At 42.9% G+C, this 22,463-nt stretch overlaps 2 protein-coding genes across 4 annotated transcripts; one reads left to right on the top strand and one right to left on the bottom strand.

The window, feature by feature from the left end:
- The first annotated feature begins 856 nt into the window (after positions 1-856).
- On the top strand, positions 857-22,140 carry LOC115576974 (metalloreductase STEAP3). Of its 3 annotated transcripts, XM_030409706.1 has the most exons (8): positions 857-871; positions 12,816-12,886; positions 13,650-13,709; positions 13,822-14,064; positions 15,366-15,632; positions 15,751-16,278; positions 17,585-17,749; positions 20,182-22,140. In XM_030409706.1, the coding sequence occupies exons 4-8, from the start codon at positions 13,837-13,839 to the stop codon at positions 20,467-20,469; spliced, it is 1,476 nt and encodes a 491-aa protein (XP_030265566.1). In that variant the 5' UTR covers positions 857-871; positions 12,816-12,886; positions 13,650-13,709; positions 13,822-13,836; the 3' UTR covers positions 20,470-22,140. The 3 variants fall into 3 exon arrangements, with proteins under 3 accessions (XP_030265566.1, XP_030265568.1, XP_030265567.1); XM_030409708.1 differs by lacking the exons at positions 857-871; positions 12,816-12,886 and adding an exon at positions 12,904-13,033; XM_030409707.1 differs by lacking the exons at positions 857-871; positions 12,816-12,886 and adding an exon at positions 12,935-13,072.
- On the bottom strand, positions 4,398-17,603 carry LOC115576976 (complement C1q-like protein 2). The gene is made up of 3 exons (XM_030409711.1): positions 17,490-17,603; positions 6,216-6,951; positions 4,398-5,280 (listed from the first exon to the last, which is right to left on the bottom strand). Exons 1-3 carry the CDS (start codon positions 17,504-17,506, stop codon positions 5,101-5,103), a joined length of 933 nt encoding a protein of 310 aa, XP_030265571.1. The 5' UTR covers positions 17,507-17,603; the 3' UTR covers positions 4,398-5,100.
- Positions 22,141-22,463: the final 323 nt, after the last annotated feature.

The following is a 22,463-nucleotide window of genomic DNA, read 5'->3' as shown; positions in this document are numbered from 1 at the left end:
CAGACGTGGAACGGCTGTTAGCATTTTGATGAAGGTCGGTGGACTGTGACATCACCTGAGACATTGATGGAGATGAATACAAGGTCTGTTTTGGTTATGACTCGGTATCAGTAAAAGAAGTGATGGAAAAGTATGTTTCTGAGAAACCATATATAAGTTACAACCTAACGTTTCTTTAGCTTCAGTTTTTAAATGTTTCTCTTCTCTTGTCTCTGACAATGCCGTGTTCACCCTCTGGTTAGATTAGGACACGAAAAACACTTGTTTAGAGTTGGGAAAACTGTTGATGAAGGTTCTCAGTCATCCAGCTCATTGTCAATCCAGGTTCTCAGTTCTCTTCTCCAGTTATTCAGAACTGAAGAAGCCTCTTGGATGAGAAATGAAACGTCTTCAAGAAACTCAAACAAGTCCAGCTGCCGACGATACATGTTAAACTGTTTTGGGTAAAAAGATCTGAATTGGTTGCCACAAAAACAGCTGGACACTACCCTGAGATCTGGTCAAAGATACCCAGCGGTTTGACACTTACAAATGGTGAAAAGCAGACGTTTTGTGGAGTGGTGTCTCCGGTGTTCCTCATGCTCCTGTTGTTCCTAGTGTTCCATTTGGTTCTCGTGCTCCTGGTGTTCCTGCCTGCTATCCGACGCTTCCATGATTGGTACTTTTAAGTTTTTTCTTTTTGTTCTTTGTTCTAGGGTTTACCCCTGCCTGCTCCCATCATACTATCTAAGAACAATCTAAGAATCCATCAGCTAACGACGATGATGACGATGATGAATCAACCTCTTGGGGCAACGGCCAACATTTCGGGGCTTCCGATGTAGCCAGCAGTTATCTGGATGATGGTTAACTGGCCCAATACCTCGGTTCAGTAAGTAGCTTGAGGCACGAGAATGGGTACAAGACAACATTTGGGCCAAACTCTATGAACAGATACTTGCGTGCAGCTGCGGATAAAGAGATGATTAAAAGCTAAATCATCATCAGAAGATAGTCGGTATGGGTTTTTGAGATTACTCAGCCAATAAAATGAACCTCTTTTGCTCTCTTTGGATGGTTTATGCAACCAAGGCCCACTCAAACATTACCGGACAATACCTGGACTACAAATAGAAACTACAAGGCTCTCATATTCCGGCATCTGTTATGAGATGTTGCTCTAAGAGAAATCGTGAACGTGTTCTCGAGCTTTCTCCATTTATGCACATAAACTGTACTGTTTTGATCAGGAAAATGGGGACAACTGTCTCCCTGTTCTGTTGTTCGGTTTGGTTTTTTTTCATTGAGCAGCTCTAGAATGACGCAGCCCCATCTGAGCAGGATAGAGTCAGTTTGTCGAGCGCAGCAAAATGGAGCCAGCACCTTAATGGAGGTTTATCTATCCAGACATGCTAATATTTGTTTTCCCATGATTTCCATTTAAATTGACAGGAGTGGTGTGTAAACAGCTGTTTTGTGTGTGTGTGTGTGTGTGTGTGTTCCTGAGGGGATCAGAAAAAAAAAAACACACACACAAAAAAAACAACAAATCAAAACACACACAAAAACAGCCATCATCTTAATGAAGGCTTACAGCAATATTTGAGTCTGGTACAGCGTTCGCAAATCTCAATACAAGTTAATTAAAAGTGAAACACGGAAGCTGGCAGCCACCACCTTCGGCCCGGTTTTATATGTGAGATTATCAGAAGAGACGTGTGTGGCATGTTGTTCACGTGTCCTCAACACATCTCATACATGCTAACAGTCTGTGCTCTGTCGCTATTTCGCTGTCCTTCAAAAATAAAAGCATTTAAAGGGGCACTCTGTAGTTTTGGAGAAGAAATTAAAGCTTAGAATATTAATGAGGTAATAATACAAACTCAGAAATATTTTTTTCTTTCCCTAACTGAATAAACAAGCTGTCCTCGGAAGTAATTAAGGTCCCAGAACACTGTCTGACGCTAGAGAGGTGGCAGGGTCCGCCACGTATAAACAAAGTAAAACGGTATGAAATGTAATTGTCCTGATTAAAAACTAAACAGTACACCTTTAAGTTGCAGACGTGTTGCTGAAACAATGAATGAATTAACCTATTAATTATTTCCTCGATTAACGGCTCTACTCCAGAATAAACAACATCTGATGTACTTAACACAATAAAAATGTGAGGATTTCAGTGTAACCTTTTGGAACGGGAACACAAAATGAGCAAAATGGTGTCTAGACGGAGTAAAATGTCTGCGAGCTACGGTGGAGCGAGGACATTCAGAGAGGCACCTGGAACCTGTGAGCTCTGACCGCAGTCTGTGGGCTACAGGGCAATGCAACACGTTCGGACAAGGCAGCACACGGAACCAAATGTGAACGGACAAATTGCTCGCAGAAACGCATCGCTCTGACATTAGGGTTAAACACGAAACGGAAAACAACTGACCCACCAGTTGTTCCCCGGTGAGAACTTGCTTACAGCAGCGCTTCGTCGGAATGAATCTCCTCCTGCCCTGAGGAAGGGGCAAGTGTAATGTATGTGCTAAGTTGTCGTTGCTTGGTCAGAGATTTTCCCACAAAAACAAACATTTTGTCAAACAACATTTATTCGCATATATGAGAACAAAATATAACTCAATGCAATATTGATGCAAGACATCCATTTCTATCGTTCATGTGAGGTTATTGGGCTGTGCTTGTGAAACATTGAACACTACTCAAAGCACCGCCAACTGGCTTGCCATAGCGATCAAGATGGCCCGTATCAGGTAAGATATTTAGCATCTTATCTAGACTGCGAAGTCCGTCATCTTTGGCACTTCCTACTGTCGTCGTCATTTCGGCGATTCATATCCTCTAAAGCAGGCCCAGCTCATCCAGTTAAGGTGCATGACGGCTGAATCATGGGGGAAAGATGTCCTGTATGTCTTATTGAGATGCTCCCATAATGCCGTGAATGCTGACGATGTACTTGCTTTTGGTTTAAAAAAAGAAAGAAAGACAAAACTGGGCTTTAAAGAGAGAACAAGTTATATAATGCTACAAGTGGCGGTATTTTAGATACCTCGGTAAAGGCCTGGTCGCACCAGGAAGTGGCACGTCTGCGCATATTGGCAAAACATTTGGTCATGGAAGCTTAACGATGTAGTGACTAATCTGTGAGCAGCTGTAGCTGGCGGCAAACCGCTAACCTGCTAGCCAGCCAGCAACATTCCAGCACTAGTTAGTCACATTCTTGGTTGTATTAAGGAGAAACTGGGTATAGTGTCAGAGGGTGGGCCCCCGATGAAAATAGTTGGGGTGCCAGGGTATACATTTCACCAGATCTTCTACGTAGCTTCTGCATACGAGGCCCATAGAGCATGTGCACTTCAAACCTCCGCCACCAGAGGGCTAATTTCCAGTTTAGTACTTTGCTACTTGAATGGGAATACAATTATTTAATTGTGTAGCTCGTCTAGACATTCTAAAACTTATTTGATAGAATTGATCTGATAGTGAAACTTGTCATTTTGCAAGGTTGCAACCACTTTTCCAATTAGCCTATGGGAAAATACATCAATTTGATGTTGCGCTAACAACAAGAGTCATTTCTGTGTGGACAACTGGCTGTCGAATAACAAAGCATATATGTGAAACCAGCCCACTAGTTTATTTCGGTTATCATTTTTTAAAGATATTTGTTAGACAATGACGTTTCAGCTGTGCTTATTTCAAGAACTGTGTAGCTTAGCTAGCGTCTTTGTCTACCCTACAGCAACACATTTCAAACTAAAATTAGTGTAAGTTTAGTTTTTAAAGAGATACTAAATAATCAAACATGCATTTTAGATTAATGAGATGTATTCACTTATAACATCATAAAAAAAAAAGACAACTATATTGTATGTAAGCTAGCGCGTGACGCATGGGTTTTCTACTAGGAACTTACTGTAAACAAACACTGCGATTGGTTCTATCATTCTCTAACCTCCTCTGTACTGCATATTGCTCTGGGGACTGCACATCATTTAATTCAGTTAAGAAATGCATTAAAGAGAGATGCAAGCTAGCAAGCTTACTAATGGCCAGGTACAAGCTTATTAGCTTGGTCGCTAACGTAACAATAAGGTCAAAGTTACTCAGAAGACATTCGAACAATTGGCTTCTTTCTCATAAATTTCTGCAAACCATATAATTTTTGTGGAGCAATTTATACTCAAACAGAGGAGGTTTAAGTCGACATTATAATGTTGCATGTAAACTCCCCACAAAATTGAAAATGGAATGAATTGATTTGGTCCTTTTTAAAGGGGCAGTATGTAGTTGTGGAGAAGAAATTCAAACACAGAATTTCAATATTTACAAGATTAATGAGGTAATAATACAAACTCTTTTCCATAACTGAATAAACAAGCTGTTCTCAGAGGAAAATAAGGTCCCCAGAACACTGTTTGAAGCTAGAAAGGTGGCAGGGTCCGCCACATATAAACAAAGTAAAACTGTATGAAGTTGTGTTTGTTTATTCAGTCATGAAAACAAAGATAGTGTGTTTATCTGGTTTGTTTAGGTATAAATGAGTCAATGAAGAAGATTCTGTTCTGAAAATCCCAAACTACATAGTGCACCTTTAAAATACTGCCGTGACCAGGCCTCAAGACCACACACTGCTGGCTAAGGTTTACTCTCAAACATTCATTTGACACCACCATTAAATTATTTTGCCATTTCAGCCGAATATATGAAACATCAATAACACACACAGTGCTTTGTAAGAACCTCTAAGCATGTAAAAACAGCCAGTTCCATTTCCCCAAAACATTGCTCACCTTCATCAAAGAAACATAAGAAACATCACACTTTCCCAGCTCGGTACGTTTATGGGGTGTTGTGTCTGTAATCTCTGGCATGCTCTCACCACCGGGACCATCAGCCTTCCCATCGTATTATAGTCTGATGACAGTGCTGCAGCTGAACTTAACGTAAATCAAATACATATACAAAAAGGTCTTTCACTAAACAAACACACAGTGGCGGGTAAGCCTGTGCGTCGTAGCACCTATCTTCAAAACAGGAGAGACATATTGGACCATACACTCGAATGGAAACCGTTTTTCAGTGATGATTACTGTCCATGGAGCTGCGCGTTGTTTAGTCGGGGTATAAGATGAAGCCGGAGAAGGTGCTGTACTTGTTGTTGTTGCCTCCGTGAGCTTTGCCGCCGTCCAGCTTGACGTAGATCTCGTCCCCAGAGTCTAAGTGCAGCACGGCGCTGTTGCTGGCGTAGTCATAGTTCTGGTCGGCGTCCTGGGCAATGGCGCTGGCCCTCACCTGGGGGGAGAAAAAGAGACGATGGAGGTGGAAACTGAAAAGAAAAGTTCATGTGTGCCTGAGAGGCAGAGTGAAATAGCAGTGGTGCAGCCTTAAAAATAGCATTTGGTACATGAATGGACCGAAAGTACCTACTGTGTTGATGCCCGTTCGGGAAATTAGACGTTAAAGGGGCAAGATGTAGTTTGGGCAAAATACATTTTAACTCAGAGTTATTAATGAGTTAATAATACAAACACAGGAATGTTGATTATTTCCATAACTGCATTAAACAAGCTGTTCTCAGGGGAAAATAAGGTCCCAAGAACACTGTTTGAAGCTAGAAAGGTGGCAGGGTCCGCCACATATAAACAAACAAACAAACAAACAAACAAACTGCAATGTCCTTTAAGTTCAGTTTGTTTATTAAATTTATTCAGTCATGAAAACAAGGACAGTCTATTTGTTATTTAGTCTGATTAGGTATAAATAAAAATCAATCAGTGTCTTCCCCAAAACTACATACTGCCCATTTAATCCCATAATCCCATCAATTTAGAATAGTAATAAATAATAATATATGTAAGTATAAGTATATATAAGTTAAATTTGAACAGAAAGCCTCATCCAAATATGAATTTTGCAGCTTTCATTTTGAACACTGATGCTGTTTAGTCTCATTTCTGACTCCTCGTCCAGCTGGAGCATTTGCGCACGAGCTTGACAGCCAAACAGAGCGTGCGGACATCTGGATGAGACCAAAAATATCGCTGACGTTACCTTCAAATCAATACGCAATGTATAAAATAATTACAATATGCAGTTATGTGAGAATAAACATCAAGTATCAGGCGATTTTGTGCGCTTTTTGTGCGTAAAATCTACAGTTTGGTGATGTTGGTGTGGAGAACGAGACGTTAAAGATAACAACGGCACAGTTCGCGCTCTCACGTTACCTGTCCGTTTTTGCACAGGTCGGCCCACATGCTCGTTCCGTCCCCTCCCCGCATCAACACATGGTAGGTGAAGAAATAGATCCCGGACACATGGCAGGTGAACTTCCCGGTGCTCGCGTCGTAGTGGTTGCCCAAGTTTGTAATCACGTCGTCGAACTTTAACACCTCGTATCCCTCGTGTGGGTTCTTCAGGCCGACGTAAAACGCGATCCTGAAGCCGCTGGCCGTGGAGTTCGCGCCGTCTGACTCGCCGTTCTCCCCTCCGGTAGCTCCGGTTGTGGTGGGGTAGGTGGTCTTACCGCCGCCGCCGCCGCGCTCTCCCGGTGGCCCCCTCGGACCAGGGGGTCCTGGTTCTCCCGGCGGGCCCCTGGATCCAGGTTTACCCGGTCTCCCCGGCTCCCCGCGGCTCCCTTGCGCCATCGGCGGCTGCGGATTGACACCGTTAACGTTCTGGATCACCTCCATGGCAGTGGCGCCTCCCGGTTTGGGGGTGTACGGGTCACAGACCATCCGACAGGTGCCCATCATTTCGTAGTAATGACCGGAGGTCTCAGGGGACCGGAGCAGTAGTAACGGGACAGCCACGACCAGAGCCAGCAGAACCATCGCGACGGCGGTCACCAGAAAGACCACCAGCCACTTCCTCCGCGCGGTCCGGGCGCCAAAGGACGACAGAAGACCCGTGGAGCGTCTCCGGGGGGGAATTGTGACGGAGGACAGGGGGGCTTCAGGACGACTAAAAGAAAAGAGATGGAGTTAATTAAGTGCGGATCCCTCCGTCCTGCGCTTCTGTCGCTGGCTTCCAGCCTCTGGCCAGCAGCTGTGACCGGGGAGCGACTGCGCGTCCTGCCTGGATGGATAGGTGCGCGCGGACAGCTGCGGACAGATGTCAAAGTTAGCGATGATGAGACCGGAAAACAGGGGGCATCGCCTTCAAATTAAAACAGCAGGTTACGGACGTGTTGCGTTCGGGGGAAATATGTAAAAGAATGACATAAATAAATGCCCCGTCCCCTTCGCGATTGTCCCCGCTCCCTTGGCGCTTATATCTGATATTTAACATCATGTGCCATTTATTTACAGTAAATCAATAATGAAAAGTAAATTAGATTAAGAAATACATAGCCTGTTAGTAACTTTTGACCAAAGTCATCCTCCTCCATCCTCTCTGGGCTTGCGTTTTGGTGTCCACCTGGCAATAAAGGAAGAATACATGGTTAAAACAGGATGGGGCTTAATGTTTCAAGGTATAGGTGCGGATATTGACAATGGGACAAAAACTAAATAATATGAATAGTTAAAGCATTAAAAGCCTCTACCCAAAATGACTACTACCAAAACATGAAGCTGTTAAGGTGAGCTGCAGCTTACACCTTTAACAGCCTCGTGACACAATAAGAATGCTACTCACGCCATTTTGGATAATTCAATATCACTCTTTTTGGAAGCAAAATATTTGGAGACGCTAAACATAAAAACAGAACAGCAACAAGGCTTTTATTTTTTAGACACGTAACAGGAAGACCTTTATTTCGGCTTGACTGATTTGACAAGAGGAGCAGGTACAGCCTGTGCGTAAAGTTTAAGTCTGCGCAATTGTTATTCAAAATGGCTATTTCATATGAATCAGCAAAAAGCACTTCATATTAACATGTAGAGTAATATCTCAGTCTCACACTTGGTGGCGGGGTCCGCCACATATAAACAAAGTAAAACAGGATGAAATGTTGTTGTCCTTTAAAGTCAGTTTGCTCATTCAGTCATGAAAACAACGATAGTTTGTTTAATAAGTTTAATTTAGGCATAAAAAAAAATCAGTCAATGACGAGCTTTCTCCTCTGATTCAAATGTATTCCCCAAAGCTAAGTAGTGCCCCCTTAAAAGATTATAGTAGTGTATACACAGATCCAAAAAAACAACCTTTTATTCAGCATTAATCAGTCCTCCTTGACAAAAAATAAAAGGTTAAAGTCAGTTTTACTTTAAAGTTGTGACAACGGCAGCGGAACACATGAGCAAACCCTTGACTCAGACCGTGAGGGACTTTTCAAAGTCAGGACCAATGGCTGAGGGCAGCCTGGTGACATCTAGTGACCAGCTGCATTGGTCACTGCTTCACACATGCAAGCGGACAGTTGGGGAGCACAGAGACAAACGGGGTGAGGGTGGGGGTGGGGGTGGGGGGGTGAGAGAGAGCGGGTAATGTATGCAGGAAACGGAGCGGAGTGTCTGACGGCTGTCGACGCCTTCAGCTCTGAGCTCCCCAGCTGCAGGGACATATTTGATGTCTTGTTTCACGAGGCGGGGAGCCGCGGGCCTTGCATTTTGATTCTCCGGCAAATTAAAATTCTCTGCAGTGCAAGGGCAATCATTACTCTATTGCATACAGATTTGTCTTAAATGCCTCTTTAGCCTCTTCTGTTTCCATCCCAGTGAGGCCACTTATGAGCACCTCAGCTGAATAAAGACTGTTATTAATGCCTCTCATTGGTTATTTCCAAAGTGTGCAAGCTTTTGAGACACTCAATGAAGAGAGAATCGAAAATACAAGCACCTATTGATTTTTTTCCTCAAGCTCAAAAATTCCCCCCAAAGGACCAGAAACACTTCAAAACTGCAGGTTGGGGACTAAGCACCTGGAATTGCAGCGCAGGCCCTACATCGACAACAGAGGCTTTAGAGCTCAGGGCGACGTGGGGAAATCTTCAAAGGCCTGAGACAAGGCTTAACCGAAGCCCCCACGCCACCAGCCCCCCCGAAGCAATTTCAACTTGTGCTCAGCTCAGCCTTAACTCCCCAGAACATGGCTCACTCTGAGCCGCTCGTGTCTGAAGGTGAGACAGAGTCATGAGCGCCGGGTCAAAAAACAAAATTGGGCTTGAAATCTGAGGACGCGACGGTCCTGGCCAAGGTGGAAATGTTATGTTCTGGATTTTTCATCTGCTCCTCCCTTAAATGACAACGCAATAATCAACTAAACAAAGCCCTAAAAATAAGTATGCAGGGAACATTATGCTCCCCGACTCCTGCTACATGACTGCAGAATGACCTTTACTCAGGATTAGTACAGTGAACTGTGTCTTAAGGCTATAGTGAGCCATGCACGACACGCTGTCCACATTATGCACTGCAGCTGCTGAGATTATCAGGCCCTGCGGCGCTGCCATGCTTCTAATCATGCCGCATGTTAGTGGACCGCTGCATCATACGCAGGAACCATACGGTGTGGCAAATTAATCAGTCCATCAAGAGCTAAAAAAACAATGTAAACATGCAGACCGTCCTAAGTGCTTCTGTTTAACGACACAGAGGAATATTTAAGAGGAGTAGAGTAGAAATACGTGAGGCCCAAAGAGCTCAAAGCACCGCCATGTGCAAATGAAACCGTCCTCACAAATTAAGATGACGTGCAGCACTTGGGGAGGAAATGCTTTAAAAAAAAAAACAGGCAAATCAAGAAACACATTCACCAATTTGACAACACATATGGAGCCTAATGAATCACAGCACGAATACAGAGAACAAACAAGTGCTGGAAGAAGTATTGGGACTCTGAAGTAAAATCAGTAACACTCTTCTACATGTCATAGTCCAGCATCCATGTTACTTTTCAGTATTAAATATGCAATTTTCGGTTTAAAGTATTCCAAAGGTAACAGAAATTATCAACAGAATGTGACATTAGAGACATTAACATAGTTAGCACACTAACCGGCTAGCTCCAGCCTGCCCTGTTTCGTAGTGGAATTCTGAGCTCCCAGTACGGACTGCTAGCTGCACGGCTAAGTGAGCTAACTGCTAAAGCTAGCAGCAGCTGGGGTATATCTAGTGAGAAGCTGCTGTTTGTTCTTCTGGATTGACCTTTGGTAGGAGGCCAATTGTTACATATTGTACCTTTAACAGCAAACTGCACTTAAAGATATTTTTGATCCTATTTATGGTCAGAATTATTTTCTCTAATAGCTGTTCAATCTATTTAAATTAAGCAGTTAACTCTCTGCACCTCTCTTATTTTGTTGCAAGTACTTATGCAGAATTGCCCTTTAGGAGGACTATACTATTATTATGATTACCTTTATTATTGATGCATCAATACAGTATGTAAGTAGCATTTTGATGTTGTAGCTAGATGAAAAGGAAGTCAATTTAACTACTGGATGTACTCTTGGGTCTATTAAAAGCAGCTATGCATCATATTTGATAAGATGATTGTGTGTTTTTAATGTTAAATCTATCTAACAAATATCGTGAATGTACATGTATTCCCTTTTTCTTTTGACAGATATTTGTCATACACGCAGCATCAACCAAATTCTTACCAGAATTTCCTCGAGTTGCACTTTTGCAGTAGTGTGTTCGAGCTCTCGGGGGGGCCACAGTAAAGACTGATGACAACCCTCTGATTAATCCATGACTCGCCTAAACCCACCACACAGTGACCAGAGGAAAGACTTAAATTAGTGTGATTTAAGTACGGGGTGAATCATAGGTGGGACTGTTATTACATCAATGTCAGATTAGCGACGCATACTGTAAAATGCCACAGGGGTTTGGCTGTAAATCTGTGTGGGTAACCTCGACCGAGCCGCGACAATACAGCGGAGAGATCCTGCAACCTCAGCTCCTGTCTCAACATGTGACCCTAATCCCTAATGAAGGGCACAGGGGACACCTTGAGAGCGCAGAAACAAACGTCCTCCCCCATATAACATGTTGACAGTGAAGTCCTGTCAGATGTTAACACAGCTGCACCTGTCCTCCTCGGGCTAACCCATCATGACCATGCCTATACGACTCCGCGAAGCAATCCATTTATAAACTGTAAATCATAACTAAATATGCTGTTTAACATGAAAACTCTCTAAAAGCAGAAGTGGTGATTTTTTTATGAAACGGAATTGGAATCAAAGGCCAGTCCCTTTCAATCTGCACCACAGAAATCTGTCCCCACTGGATCAGAATAACTTAAATTGATTTGACTGGTAAGATTAATGGATCACCACACTGGGAGACACCAGTATCGATACCTATGAATGAGAAATCTCAAAATCAGATATGTATGTCAAGGACTGTGACCTAAAGCGCTGGACAAACATGAGGAGCAGTAAAAGAGAGGGTGGCATGTGTGCACCGCATGTGTGTACATGTTTGCGTGTGGTGACACTGATGCAGTGCTGCGAGCCAGGGGGATTCAACCTTTTGCAAGTGGCAAAGGCAGACATGATGAAGTCGTGGTGACAGTGTGTAACCTGCGGTCGGATGTCTTTTTAACACGGTTTTGCTGTTGCATTTCTTTTTTTCTATTTTTTTTTTTTTTTTTTTCCAATCCCGAGGCCAGTTTGATCAAAAAAACATCAAATCAACAGTAGCAGATGGAGAAAAGGGGGAAAGCACAATCAACATTCATAATGCAACGATATGAAAAATTACTATGCTGTTCTTCTTTTCATTGTTAAACAGAATACAACACGGTTTGAGAAATATGACTAAATCACCAAGAATAACAAGACTTTACAGTTTTATTAGCATCAGTCAGCGACACTTTGAGCTAAATGCTAATGTTAGCACACTCACAGTGACAATGTTAACATGTTGTCGTGTCATGTTTAGAAGGTGTTATTGTTACCATAGTCACCATTTCAGTTCAGCGTTTTTGCATGCTAACAGCGGCTAACTAGCACTAAAAACAAAGCAGAGGCTGATGGGAATGTCATTTCTTTAGCAGGATTTTCATTTAAGACAAAGTAAGGGGCAATTTGAAATTTCGACTTGATGATTGATTTAGATGAGACGTTTAGGGATCATCAAAGTTTTACAGACACCGTTTTTTTTAGTAGTGGCAGAGTCCGCCATTCCTCAACATGTCTCAGCAGTGCTTCAAGCTAACTGCTAATGTCAGAATGATAACATGTAAGTTTGTCATGCATGCTTATAAGCTACAATTTGTTTTGTTTTTCACCATATTTGCCATTTCAGTTTTGTGTGTTAGCATGCTTACAGCAGCTAGCTAATTAGCAATAAACACAAATCTGAGGCTGATGGTAATGCCGTTTATTCTTTGTGTCTCCATTATCCCAATTGTCTGTGGGCCTTTTTTCAACAGTGTCGGTGAAAAACGAAACTCATTGATTCAGTCTGTTACTTCATTTTTTATGGTATTTGACCCACAGGGAATGCAATTTGTAATATTTAAACTTTTACATGAATTACATCAGCCTCTTGAACATTTTAATGTTAAATGGAAATAATTTGCCTTTTCATATGTTATAAAAAGGTTGATGTTTTTAGCTAAATATATTACAAAACACCATGCCAATGACATCAGCCGTCTACTTCCTACTGGGTTTTCGCAGTATAGTCTTGAAACTACCCAAGACCCAACACCGGTCCACAAACCAGTGGTTGGGAGCCCTTGATTTATACCTTATATTTTGTGCTACACTTTATTCTGGTTGTTGTCTGTCTGTCTTCCTCTTTCCCTTTTGCCCCATCCTTTAACTCAGTTTGTAACCTCTGTCTTGAACAGTGTGTATTAATAAGTTTTGTCCCTGCATTTGTCTTTCTTTATCTCCTGCACACACGTGGGGGCGTGACCACCAGGGCGGGGCTTCAGTTGCTGCGTCATCTTATCAGGAAGAAACGCGGCAGTTGAAGTCGAGCCGAGTCGCGAGGTGAGTACGTGACTAAATAAATCAAAAATATCGCTGTAAGCGCTGACAGAGCCGGAATTTTCCAATGTGAGCCGTCGTTTTATCAAAATGTCCGTGTGTTTTTGCCTGCCACGTCCTCTTTGCTCAGGAGAGTAACTTTATCCGGAGGTAAAGTTCCCACGAGTTCAGCCAAGGACAACAAGCAAGGTGGTCTCGAGAGGCTTTCTGTGTTTTGAAGCGAGGATCAATATGGATTTCTGTAAATTTAATGTTTCACCACAAAGCGGCCAGCTTTAGTAAAGCATACGACACGACTTGAAACTCTTTCTGAATAGTGGCGGCTCTTCGGCTAATTCGGCTTACAGCGTGATGGTTATCAGAGGAGCACTTTTATTAAAATTGCCATTTTTACTATTTGGACTGCTCGTGTAAGTCTCGCACTATACCCGCATATTGTATAATGAACTTAAACGGTGTCTGGTGGTGTCGTGATTAAGTTTTGTATGCGAGGCAGACTTATTTGTTGCGTGAAGTTGACATGACGACATCTCATTTTCCGGGACTATTTGATAGGCTAGTATCTGTTACTGTCTTCAGGCTGTGTAAAATCAATGTATGTTATTAATGGACGACCACTCATTGCTTTGACAGTGCAGAGTTACAGATCTAGGACATGTCAGTTGAGACACAGAAATAATAGGGGTCCTAGATTTGTGTTCCAAAAAAGAGCAGGCAGACAGAACTAAACGGCATATTTTCTGACTGTGAATCACTTTTGTCTCAGGTTCCATGCTGGATGAATTTCAAACCAGCCTCTACGGTGTATACCTAACAATCAGTGTCTGTAAGTAAATAACAGCTTTTCACCCCCCTTTCTATAACGTAACTGTACAATTTAGGAGCTGACTGAGGTACCGTGGATGTAAATAAACATAAACCATATCTTTAATCTGTAGATTTATCAGGTTATTATGCCTGATGAAATGGCGAGGCCTTTAATCCGAGGCAGAGGTGAACGAGGAGGCTCCAGATGTCTCGAAGCCTCCATGTCCGACCCTGGCGCTCCGGTCGTTGGCATCCTGGGCACGGGCGACTTCTCCCGCTCGCTGGCGAGGCGGCTGGTGGCCTCCGGCTACCAGGTGGTGGTGGGGAGTCGAACCCCCAAACGCTCCGCGGCTCTGTTCCCCGAAGAGGCCGAGGTGATACACACAGTGACACTGACACCCACATTCACACTCAATGTGTAATTGGTGTTTTTGTTTCACCCCCTGTGGTGATAATTATATATTTACTCTGAGTGTATCTACTAGGAATAATGGCTGTTGTTGTTAGCCTGAATAGATGCCTTAAAAAATAATCTTGTGGTATGGGAACAGAATAAAACAGTTAAACATTATTTAAAGGTTTCCCCTTTATGTCATCAGACAATCTACAAGGATTTATATAAATACTTTTTTTCAGCACGAGTCTCTATGAGAGGGAGAATATCTGATATTGACATCTTCAAAAGCTATTCATCCATTCAATCTCTGGCCATGTGAAATGAAATGTGATGAAATATGCAGTTTAATTCATATTTTAAACCTCTCAGAGCTGTATGTAGAAGCAGTTTTATGATGACAAAATCAGTTTCCTTTTAACAAGCATATAATGCTTACGATTTTGTAATGTAACTAAAAACTAATGTTTCTGATAATTTTTCCTTTGAATAAAAGCTTTGAATACGTTAAAGCTTTGTGAACCACTGGTTAAGCTTATCATAAAGATGGGAAGCAGAGGGGTAAAAGGAAACTTGGTCCAAAGGTAAATACAAGATCCCATTTACAATAATAAACACATTTATATCTTGTTTGTTTAATCTGTACAATAACCTAAGACTATAAGAATAAGGAGACAGTTAGCTTATCTTAGCATATGTACCGAAAGCACAGGGAAACAACTAGTCACCAGGCATGCTAGGTGCCTTCACATGCTTCCATGCTTTGTGCACCAACTTAAAAAGCCAGAATATAATAAACAAATAAACTGTGGCCCTCCACCCTTGTGTAACATGATTTAAGGTTCATCAGTCATTTACAGTACTGAGGAAACTACTGGTACGATAAGCAATAAAAAAGATTTAGGTTAACAAGGTAGCCATGCTCATACCATACTTATTTTGTTTGTTTGCTGTCCTCACAGAAACCATATTTAGTAAAAAGTTTTGCTCTATATTTTTCCTCCTTGTGATCCATTAATTCCTGACAGTTTGAGAACCACTGAGCAAAGCCAACTTCCTAACTTCCTGCTAGCTAAAGCTAGCACATTTAGCGCAATCTTACCATCCAGTTCTTGGCAGGAAAGCAACTGTGCATTTCCAAAAATGTCAAACTGTTCTTTTAACTCGTGACACATTATAACCTCTGGTCTAACAGATGGCTTAAAGTAGTATGAGTTTGACATATGTTCTCAATCAGTGTAAGAAGGAGTTTAATAATTGTTTCCCATGTCTGTCTTCCAGGTGACATCCCAGATGGAGGCAGCCAGCCAGGCGGACCTGGTCTTTGTCGCTGTGTTCCCTGAGCACCACTCGACGCTGGTGGAGCTGAAGCCGACACTAGCTGGGAAGACACTGGTGGATGTCAGCAATGGTCTGAGAGTCAACCTCGATGGGCCTTCGAATGCCGAACTGCTGGCAGACCTGTTTCCAGAAAGCATCATAGTGAAAGGGTTTAACACCATATCAGCCTGGTCGCTGCAGATGGGACCTCGGGATGGAAGCAGGCAGGTAGGGTTCACCTTCCGCATATTGTAGTCACTACTCACTTCATATAAATGTGTTTTGGAAGAAGATGAAGGAGAATCTCTGGACTTAACACCATCTTTGTGTCTTCTTCTCTCTCCAGGTTTTCCTGTGCAGTGACAGCAGCAAGGCCAAGAGCTCAGTGATGCAGCTCTGTCGTAGACTGGGCTTCATCCCCGTCGATATGGGCCTCCTCTCCTCTTCTCTGGAGATTGAAAACCTCCCCCTCTATCTATTCCCCTCCTGGCGTATCCCAGTCCTGTGCACTATCGCCCTGTTCATCTCCTTCTACCTGTACAACTTCCTCCGCGACATCCTGCAGCCCTTCGTCACAGCAGGGAAGAGTGTTTTCTACAAAATGCCCATTGAGACAGTTAACGTCACTCTTCCCTCAGTAGCCTTGGTGATGTTTTCGCTGGTCTACGTGCCGGGTCTGTGCGCCGCTTTCCTCCAGCTTTGGTGGGGCACCAAGTACAACCGCTTCCCTAAGTGGCTGGACGGGTGGCTAACCAGGAGGAAGCAGTTTGGGCTGTGTAGCTTCCTGTGTGCCGTTCTGCATGCGGTCTACAGTATGTGTCTTCCCTTGAGGAAGTCTTTCCGCTACAAACTGCTCAACCTTGCTGTCAAACAGGTGAGACAAAAAAATAAGCGAGCCTTTTCTATTAAGCCGTCTTTAATTTGGTATGAACTCAGTCAATGATTTTGTAAGTTATCAACCTTGTTATCAAAGTTTCTGCACTCACACTCAGTACTGGTTCCTCCACTTACACTGCATTTATGTTACGTGATACATGATACAATACTGTGGCCCTGCAAGGAGCTCAACAGTTTTAAACTTGAGAGAGTTCTGCTTCCCACTGCTCCGACGGCGACCTCCAACAGTGTCTTCCAACTTGAGAAAACTCTGGCCCCTGTTAACTGTGTGGGGAGCAGGCAGATCAACTTTCACATCCTTTGCCGGACGAGCGTCCAACATACATCCCTGTTTTGGATTTAAAGGTGTCTTTGTCCCTACACAACATGTCTGTAACCTGAAACAAAGGTTACTGAATAAGCTCAAACGACAACAGTGCAAATAACAACGCTGTTGAAAAACAACACAAAACAGCGGCACACACAGATAAAAAAAATGTTTGAAACCAAACTGGGGTCGCCCTGGTTTAAAGGGGCAGTATATACAAATTTTAGTTGAAAAATGAACTAAAATTATCAACAACATGCGAATAAACAGCAGTTTTGGCATTATGCTGTATATGTATTGTGTTGCAGAGACATCTACTGAAGTTAGCATGCTAACCAGCTAGCCCCAGCGGCATCCTGGTCCAAAGCTCCTGTGCTAGCTGCACAGCTAACTAAGCCATCTAACTAATGACAGCCATAGTTGGCTGCAGTTAGCGGTTACTCTGGTGAAATGTTGACCTTTTTTTTTTTTTTTTGTCAAATGTGAGTTTGACAGACGGCCAGTTCTTACATATTGCGCCTTTTTAATTAGAAAATAATAGATAATGTTCCATGTTTATCACACACGTCACAAATGCCGGCGACTCTAAGGGGACACACTACTTTGTTCACAGTGATAAGTGGTTGATGACTGTCCGCTGTCGGCCCGACCCTAGTGGCTACGTATCACTCAAGCTTCCTGGCACCGTCCTCATCCCCGTGAGACAAAAACTGTCACAACAGCAACAACTCCTGTAGATGAGAGAGGTCGAAGCAAGCTGGTTGTTTGCCAGACAGAAATGAAAAGTACCTCGAAGCTCCAACAAAAACAGAACATTACTCCTCACTCCCCAGCAGCGTTATCTCATAGTACGGAGAACTGAAAAACAGTTTCCTACATACCCAGCTCGCCGCTTCATGTGTAGCGCGTGCCAAAACGGAATCACTGGAGGTGGAAGTCACGTCGACGACTCTGATGTTTGTGATGTGTTGTCCAGGTGAAGGACAGGGTGGAGGACTCGTGGGACAGTGCCGAGGCGTGGAGGATGGAGCTTTACATCTCAGTGGGCATCATAGCCCTCGGGTTGCTCTCCCTGCTGGCTGTCACTTCGCTGCCCTCAGTGGCCAACACTGTCAACTGGAGGGAGTTCAGCTTCATACAGGTACGCACACACACACACACACAACAGAAGCAGTGATGTGCTGAAGAACACGTTTTTATCCCTCTCGGACAAAAGACAGGCGAGACGAACGCCGAGCGATGATTGAAGACGCCATGACAGTTGACACGTAGCCAGATGCAACGCTATGTCTCCTGCATGCTCACATGGTCTCACACGTACAGACGCTGAGACTCCAAGTGTTTGCAGCCGCCCCAGATTTGGCGTTAAACTTGGGCTGTGACGAAGCCATCAGGAGTGCTCTGACTCAGTCGTACACTTCCTCTCCTTTCCTCTTTCCTCCTCTCCTCTCCGAGTTCCCCATACCGTGGCCTCCCTTTCTCAATGACTCGCGGTCTGTCTGCGCTGCCTTTTCCCCTTTCATCTTCCCCGTTAAACTAATCCCGTGGCCGTCAGATTAGTCATAACGCCGACAGCCGGGCGATGAAAGGCAACTTTCTGCTCAGCACATTTAGACCTGCTGCAGGACAGTGTATTAATGCATTTCGTGTATTATCGGTGTGTGTGTGTGTGTGTGTGTGAGAGAGACAGAGAGACAGAGGTACACTTGTCAGCTGACCTCTTCAGAAAAAAAGCATTCAGGACAATGCTCATTATCAGTTACTTCTCGTGAGCCCTTTGTGACACCAGAGGACATAACGAGGTTCGGTGAAAGTGTCGCCTGACTCACTGTCAGTCACCAGAGTTTGATTTTCTCCATGTGGGTCCACAATATAACGATCACGCTGCACACCACCAGTCAATGAGTTACCTGTCAGTCGTTATGACTTCATATTTACAGCCTTACAAACAAGAACAGGCAGGTGCAGGTGTGAGAGCGACATAAATTGATTGCAATGATTTCATTTCTTCTGAGGACATATAGCTATATGGTCTACAGCACAAACAGTGGCCACTGCATTACACACAATACCACATATTGCAAACATGTGGCAAGTTTCAGTTTTTACGGACATGGCAAAAGTGTGCAGGGGATTAGTCTTAAGTAATGTGCAAATCTCAGCCCTTTAGAGCAAATAAGTAAGTTTAGTGTTTCAGGTTCAGACAAACAAATTCCATGACAAGTATCTATGTAACAATATTTTCCTACTCCACCCAGCCGTCTGTGGCTCTCAGCCCAAAGCTCATTTGTTTCCATTGAAGACGTAAATCTTTAGAAACAAGTCAAAAACACAGTTGTACAGTTTTGCAAAAGGGGCTTTAAACAGGAATTTGTTCACAGATGTACGCACTTTAAATAGACTTAAATCTTAAAAATAAATGGTCTTTCTTCTATATAGATGGACTTACTTTCACTCATTAAAGCATAAAAATCACAGGTGTTCTTGATAACCATGATGATGATGGTTGGCCATCTTCACACATATTTTCCCAAAAGACCTACATTTTCAAAAACATGTCTTTACACGCAAAAATGCTCCAACAAGCTAGCTTTGCCAGGAGGTGGAAATAAAGTCCATGTCAGTGACGCGTCGAACACCAGAGGACGGACATTCTGAGCAGGCGTAGTGGACTTATTCTTTATGATTAAATGATTATAAACCTTTAAAGTGTAGCTGTACAATTGTAATGAGTCCCAACAGTGCTAAGAGTGGTAGTCTGGTAAAATAGCTTACAGGGTGTCATTTTCATTATTTGGTTTTTTTTTGTCATTGTTGTGTTATGAATGTACAATTTACGTTTTTCCTTAAAAAAAAAAAAAAAAGGCTGCACTCTCAATCAGCCAGAATTGGAATCGAAAAATTTGAATTGGGCAAGAAAACTGCAATTGGTGCAATTTCGAAGTTCTCTCTGTACTCGTGGACGAGGCCTTAATGCAACAGAGCCAGCGTCGATGTAGTTCCTGCTGTGACTAGTAAAAATGTCTGCTGTGAAAGAGGTCTGTTGTTCGGGTACCACTCTCCCCCAAAAGTTCATTGCAATTCTCAAGAAAAAACAAGAAAATGATTCTTCTTTTGCTCTCAATCCATCTATCCCTCTTAAAACTCGGAGGATTTCTGCTGCTCCCCGTCAGTTATTTGAAGGCGGTTTAATAAAAACGTCATCACTCCAGCCAAGTGGAAATAATTTGCTTCCGCTTTGCTCAGCGCGGGAACGAGGAAAGACGAGGCAATTTTTAACCCCCGGCCCCTACCCAAGTCAACCTTGGGAAGTTTTTTTTTTTTTTTTTTTAATTAGTGGGCCCTTTAGGTAAATTACATGGCACATACACACACATGCATACACTTGTGTGGTTCATTCAGGTCACGAGTGGTAGGTCAGTGTGTTTCCTCGGGGTCTGCCTGTAACATTATGAGCTAATGTAGTGGACTTCTGTGAGCTAAAGAGGAGTCACTTCAAGGGAAACGATGTGGGTCATGGTATCTTTTCACCACTTCACAATTTCACCATTACCCTCCTCTCACCTCCCGCAGTCCACACTAGGTTACTGTGCCTTGTCCATGGCCACCCTCCACACGCTCCTCTATGGCTGGGACCGCGCCTTCGATCCGGCCCAGTACCGCTTCAACCTGCCTCCCACCTTCGTACTGGTCCTGATCCTCCCCGTCACGGTCCTGCTGGGCCGCCTGGCTCTCCTGGTGCCCTGTGTGGCCATGCGGCTGGGGAAGGTCCGCCGCGGCTGGGAGAAGAGCCGGCACATCCGCTTCACGCTGCCGGACGACGGCAGCCACAACGGGCTGGAGGATGTCAGCCATGTATGAGGAAAAGGCACAGAAAAGGTGTAAAGTAGAGCTCTTTTTTTGTGTGTGCGGTCCTGAATATAACACCAGACAACCACACTCGCACAGAGGATGAATGATTTATACACTCTTTGAATGTACTGATGGCTCATCTCCAAGGCTCGTTGAGAGAGTTTGGACAAATTAGCCGGTAGTTCCTCAGAGATATTTATGGTAGTCGACCGTATTGCACTATGCATCGTTAGTGAAGAGTACGTAGTTGGTAGCTTTTGATTTGTACTTTAATTTATTGTTATGTGTTGTTACTCTATTTGAAGCTTAAACCCAGAACTGAACGATATTAGCTTCTGGTTTAATATATGCAAACCAGTCTGTCACACTTTGAAATGAACCTGCTGAAGACATCAAGACTAAAACTGAAGCAGCACAACATCAGAAGTAGACTTCCTCTTGGCCTTTGCATTCCTTTTTCTCCTGCATGCACTTCAAGACTGCAGCTGATTTTTCTCAGCCAGCCTTCAACAGAGCCTATCCTCGTATTCTGTCCACGTGTTACAATAAGAACGGACGTGGTTTCATGTTATTTATATTTGTTGCGAGGTTTTTCACTAATGTGACATCAGTGTTTCCTTCTATTTCGACATTTTACTTTAACAATACTTTGAAAAAGTAGATATGCTGTCAAGTGTATTCATATGATTAGGGACTTTATTCAAATTATTGGTGCAGGAAGATGGGTTTCTCTCTTTTAACAATCTCGAATATTATTAATATCTTCTCTGAAGGAAAACAACTTTATTATACATTATCAAAATGATATACCGGTATTGAGTTTGTTCAAGTACAAGAACAAGTAATAACTTAAAGACACAAAGAGCTTAGGATGATATACCCTGATTTAACCGATTGTACGTCTGCCACGATTATGCTAATTAGACGGGAATGCAACATAGTATTACCAAAGATACATTTGTTAGAAAATACATTTATTTAACACAACATTGATAATAGTTTACCCATGATTCCTTGTGCAACCCTGCCAGCAAGCTAACAGCGAACTAGTCGAGTCTAACTGCACATTATTGAAACATAACGTGTAGGGACGTTCTTGGGAGCCATGGTGGATTGTTTTGTAACTTACTCCTCTGTTTCTTCATACACGTCCCCTCCACTAATAATTTCACTACAGTCCCTGCCTCAGGTGTTGTTTTTTAACTCTAACATGCCAACTGCAAACTGCTGCTGCTGTGGCTGCCACACTCGGCATACGTGTTGGTTTGCATCGTGTAGCACAGACGAGAGACGTATTTACAGAATTGAAAAAAAAAAACCTACCGCTGATGTTTTGCTTTTTATTGGTTACTATATTGTTTGTGGTGTACAAAAATGGCCTGCTGATAAGCAATCATTAGTACATGTCTAATTTTAGATTTAAAAAAATAGGCCGTTACAGAACTTTCTGTTTTCATTATGATCAAACACCAGTTTGCTGCTTTTTTGTGTTTGTTATAATGAGTTTGTATTCTCTCAGATTTATGCGTTCTTACCAAAGATGATTCTCTGTTAGCTGATCAATGATTTTCAGTCTGTTTAAATGTTTATAGTATGGAAAATCTCCAACAACAAACGCATCATTGTATTGATTTCAAATTGAAATTTCTAGAACATTGAATAAATCACTTTTCTACTGCATTTTGTATTTCATGTCTTGAATGTTGCGCAGATGTTTTTGTTTTTTATGTGCTAGGCTCACTGGGTTGACCAAATGTATTTATCAGCTGCATGTTGTTTAAAGATGTCCGCAGTTACTAAATCAAATCAAAGCGTAAATGCATCTTCAGCTGACCCAGAGCCTGCTACAGGATCATCTTATTAAATGTGTGGATGCTGCCATCCTGTGGTGGACGGTGATATCTACATTTGTCTCCCAGAGCCATGAATATGTGCATAGTGCATAATCAGAGACATGTTTTCTTTATGATGCTCTGTGACAGCAAACATTAACATGTAAATTC

The sequence above is a fragment of the Sparus aurata genome, chromosome 24, assembly GCF_900880675.1.
Source record: "Sparus aurata chromosome 24, fSpaAur1.1, whole genome shotgun sequence".
Classification (NCBI taxonomy): Eukaryota; Metazoa; Chordata; class Actinopteri; order Spariformes; family Sparidae; genus Sparus; species Sparus aurata.
The sequence above is the reverse complement of the archived record's forward strand: the minus strand, read 5'-3'. Positions and strand labels throughout refer to the sequence as shown.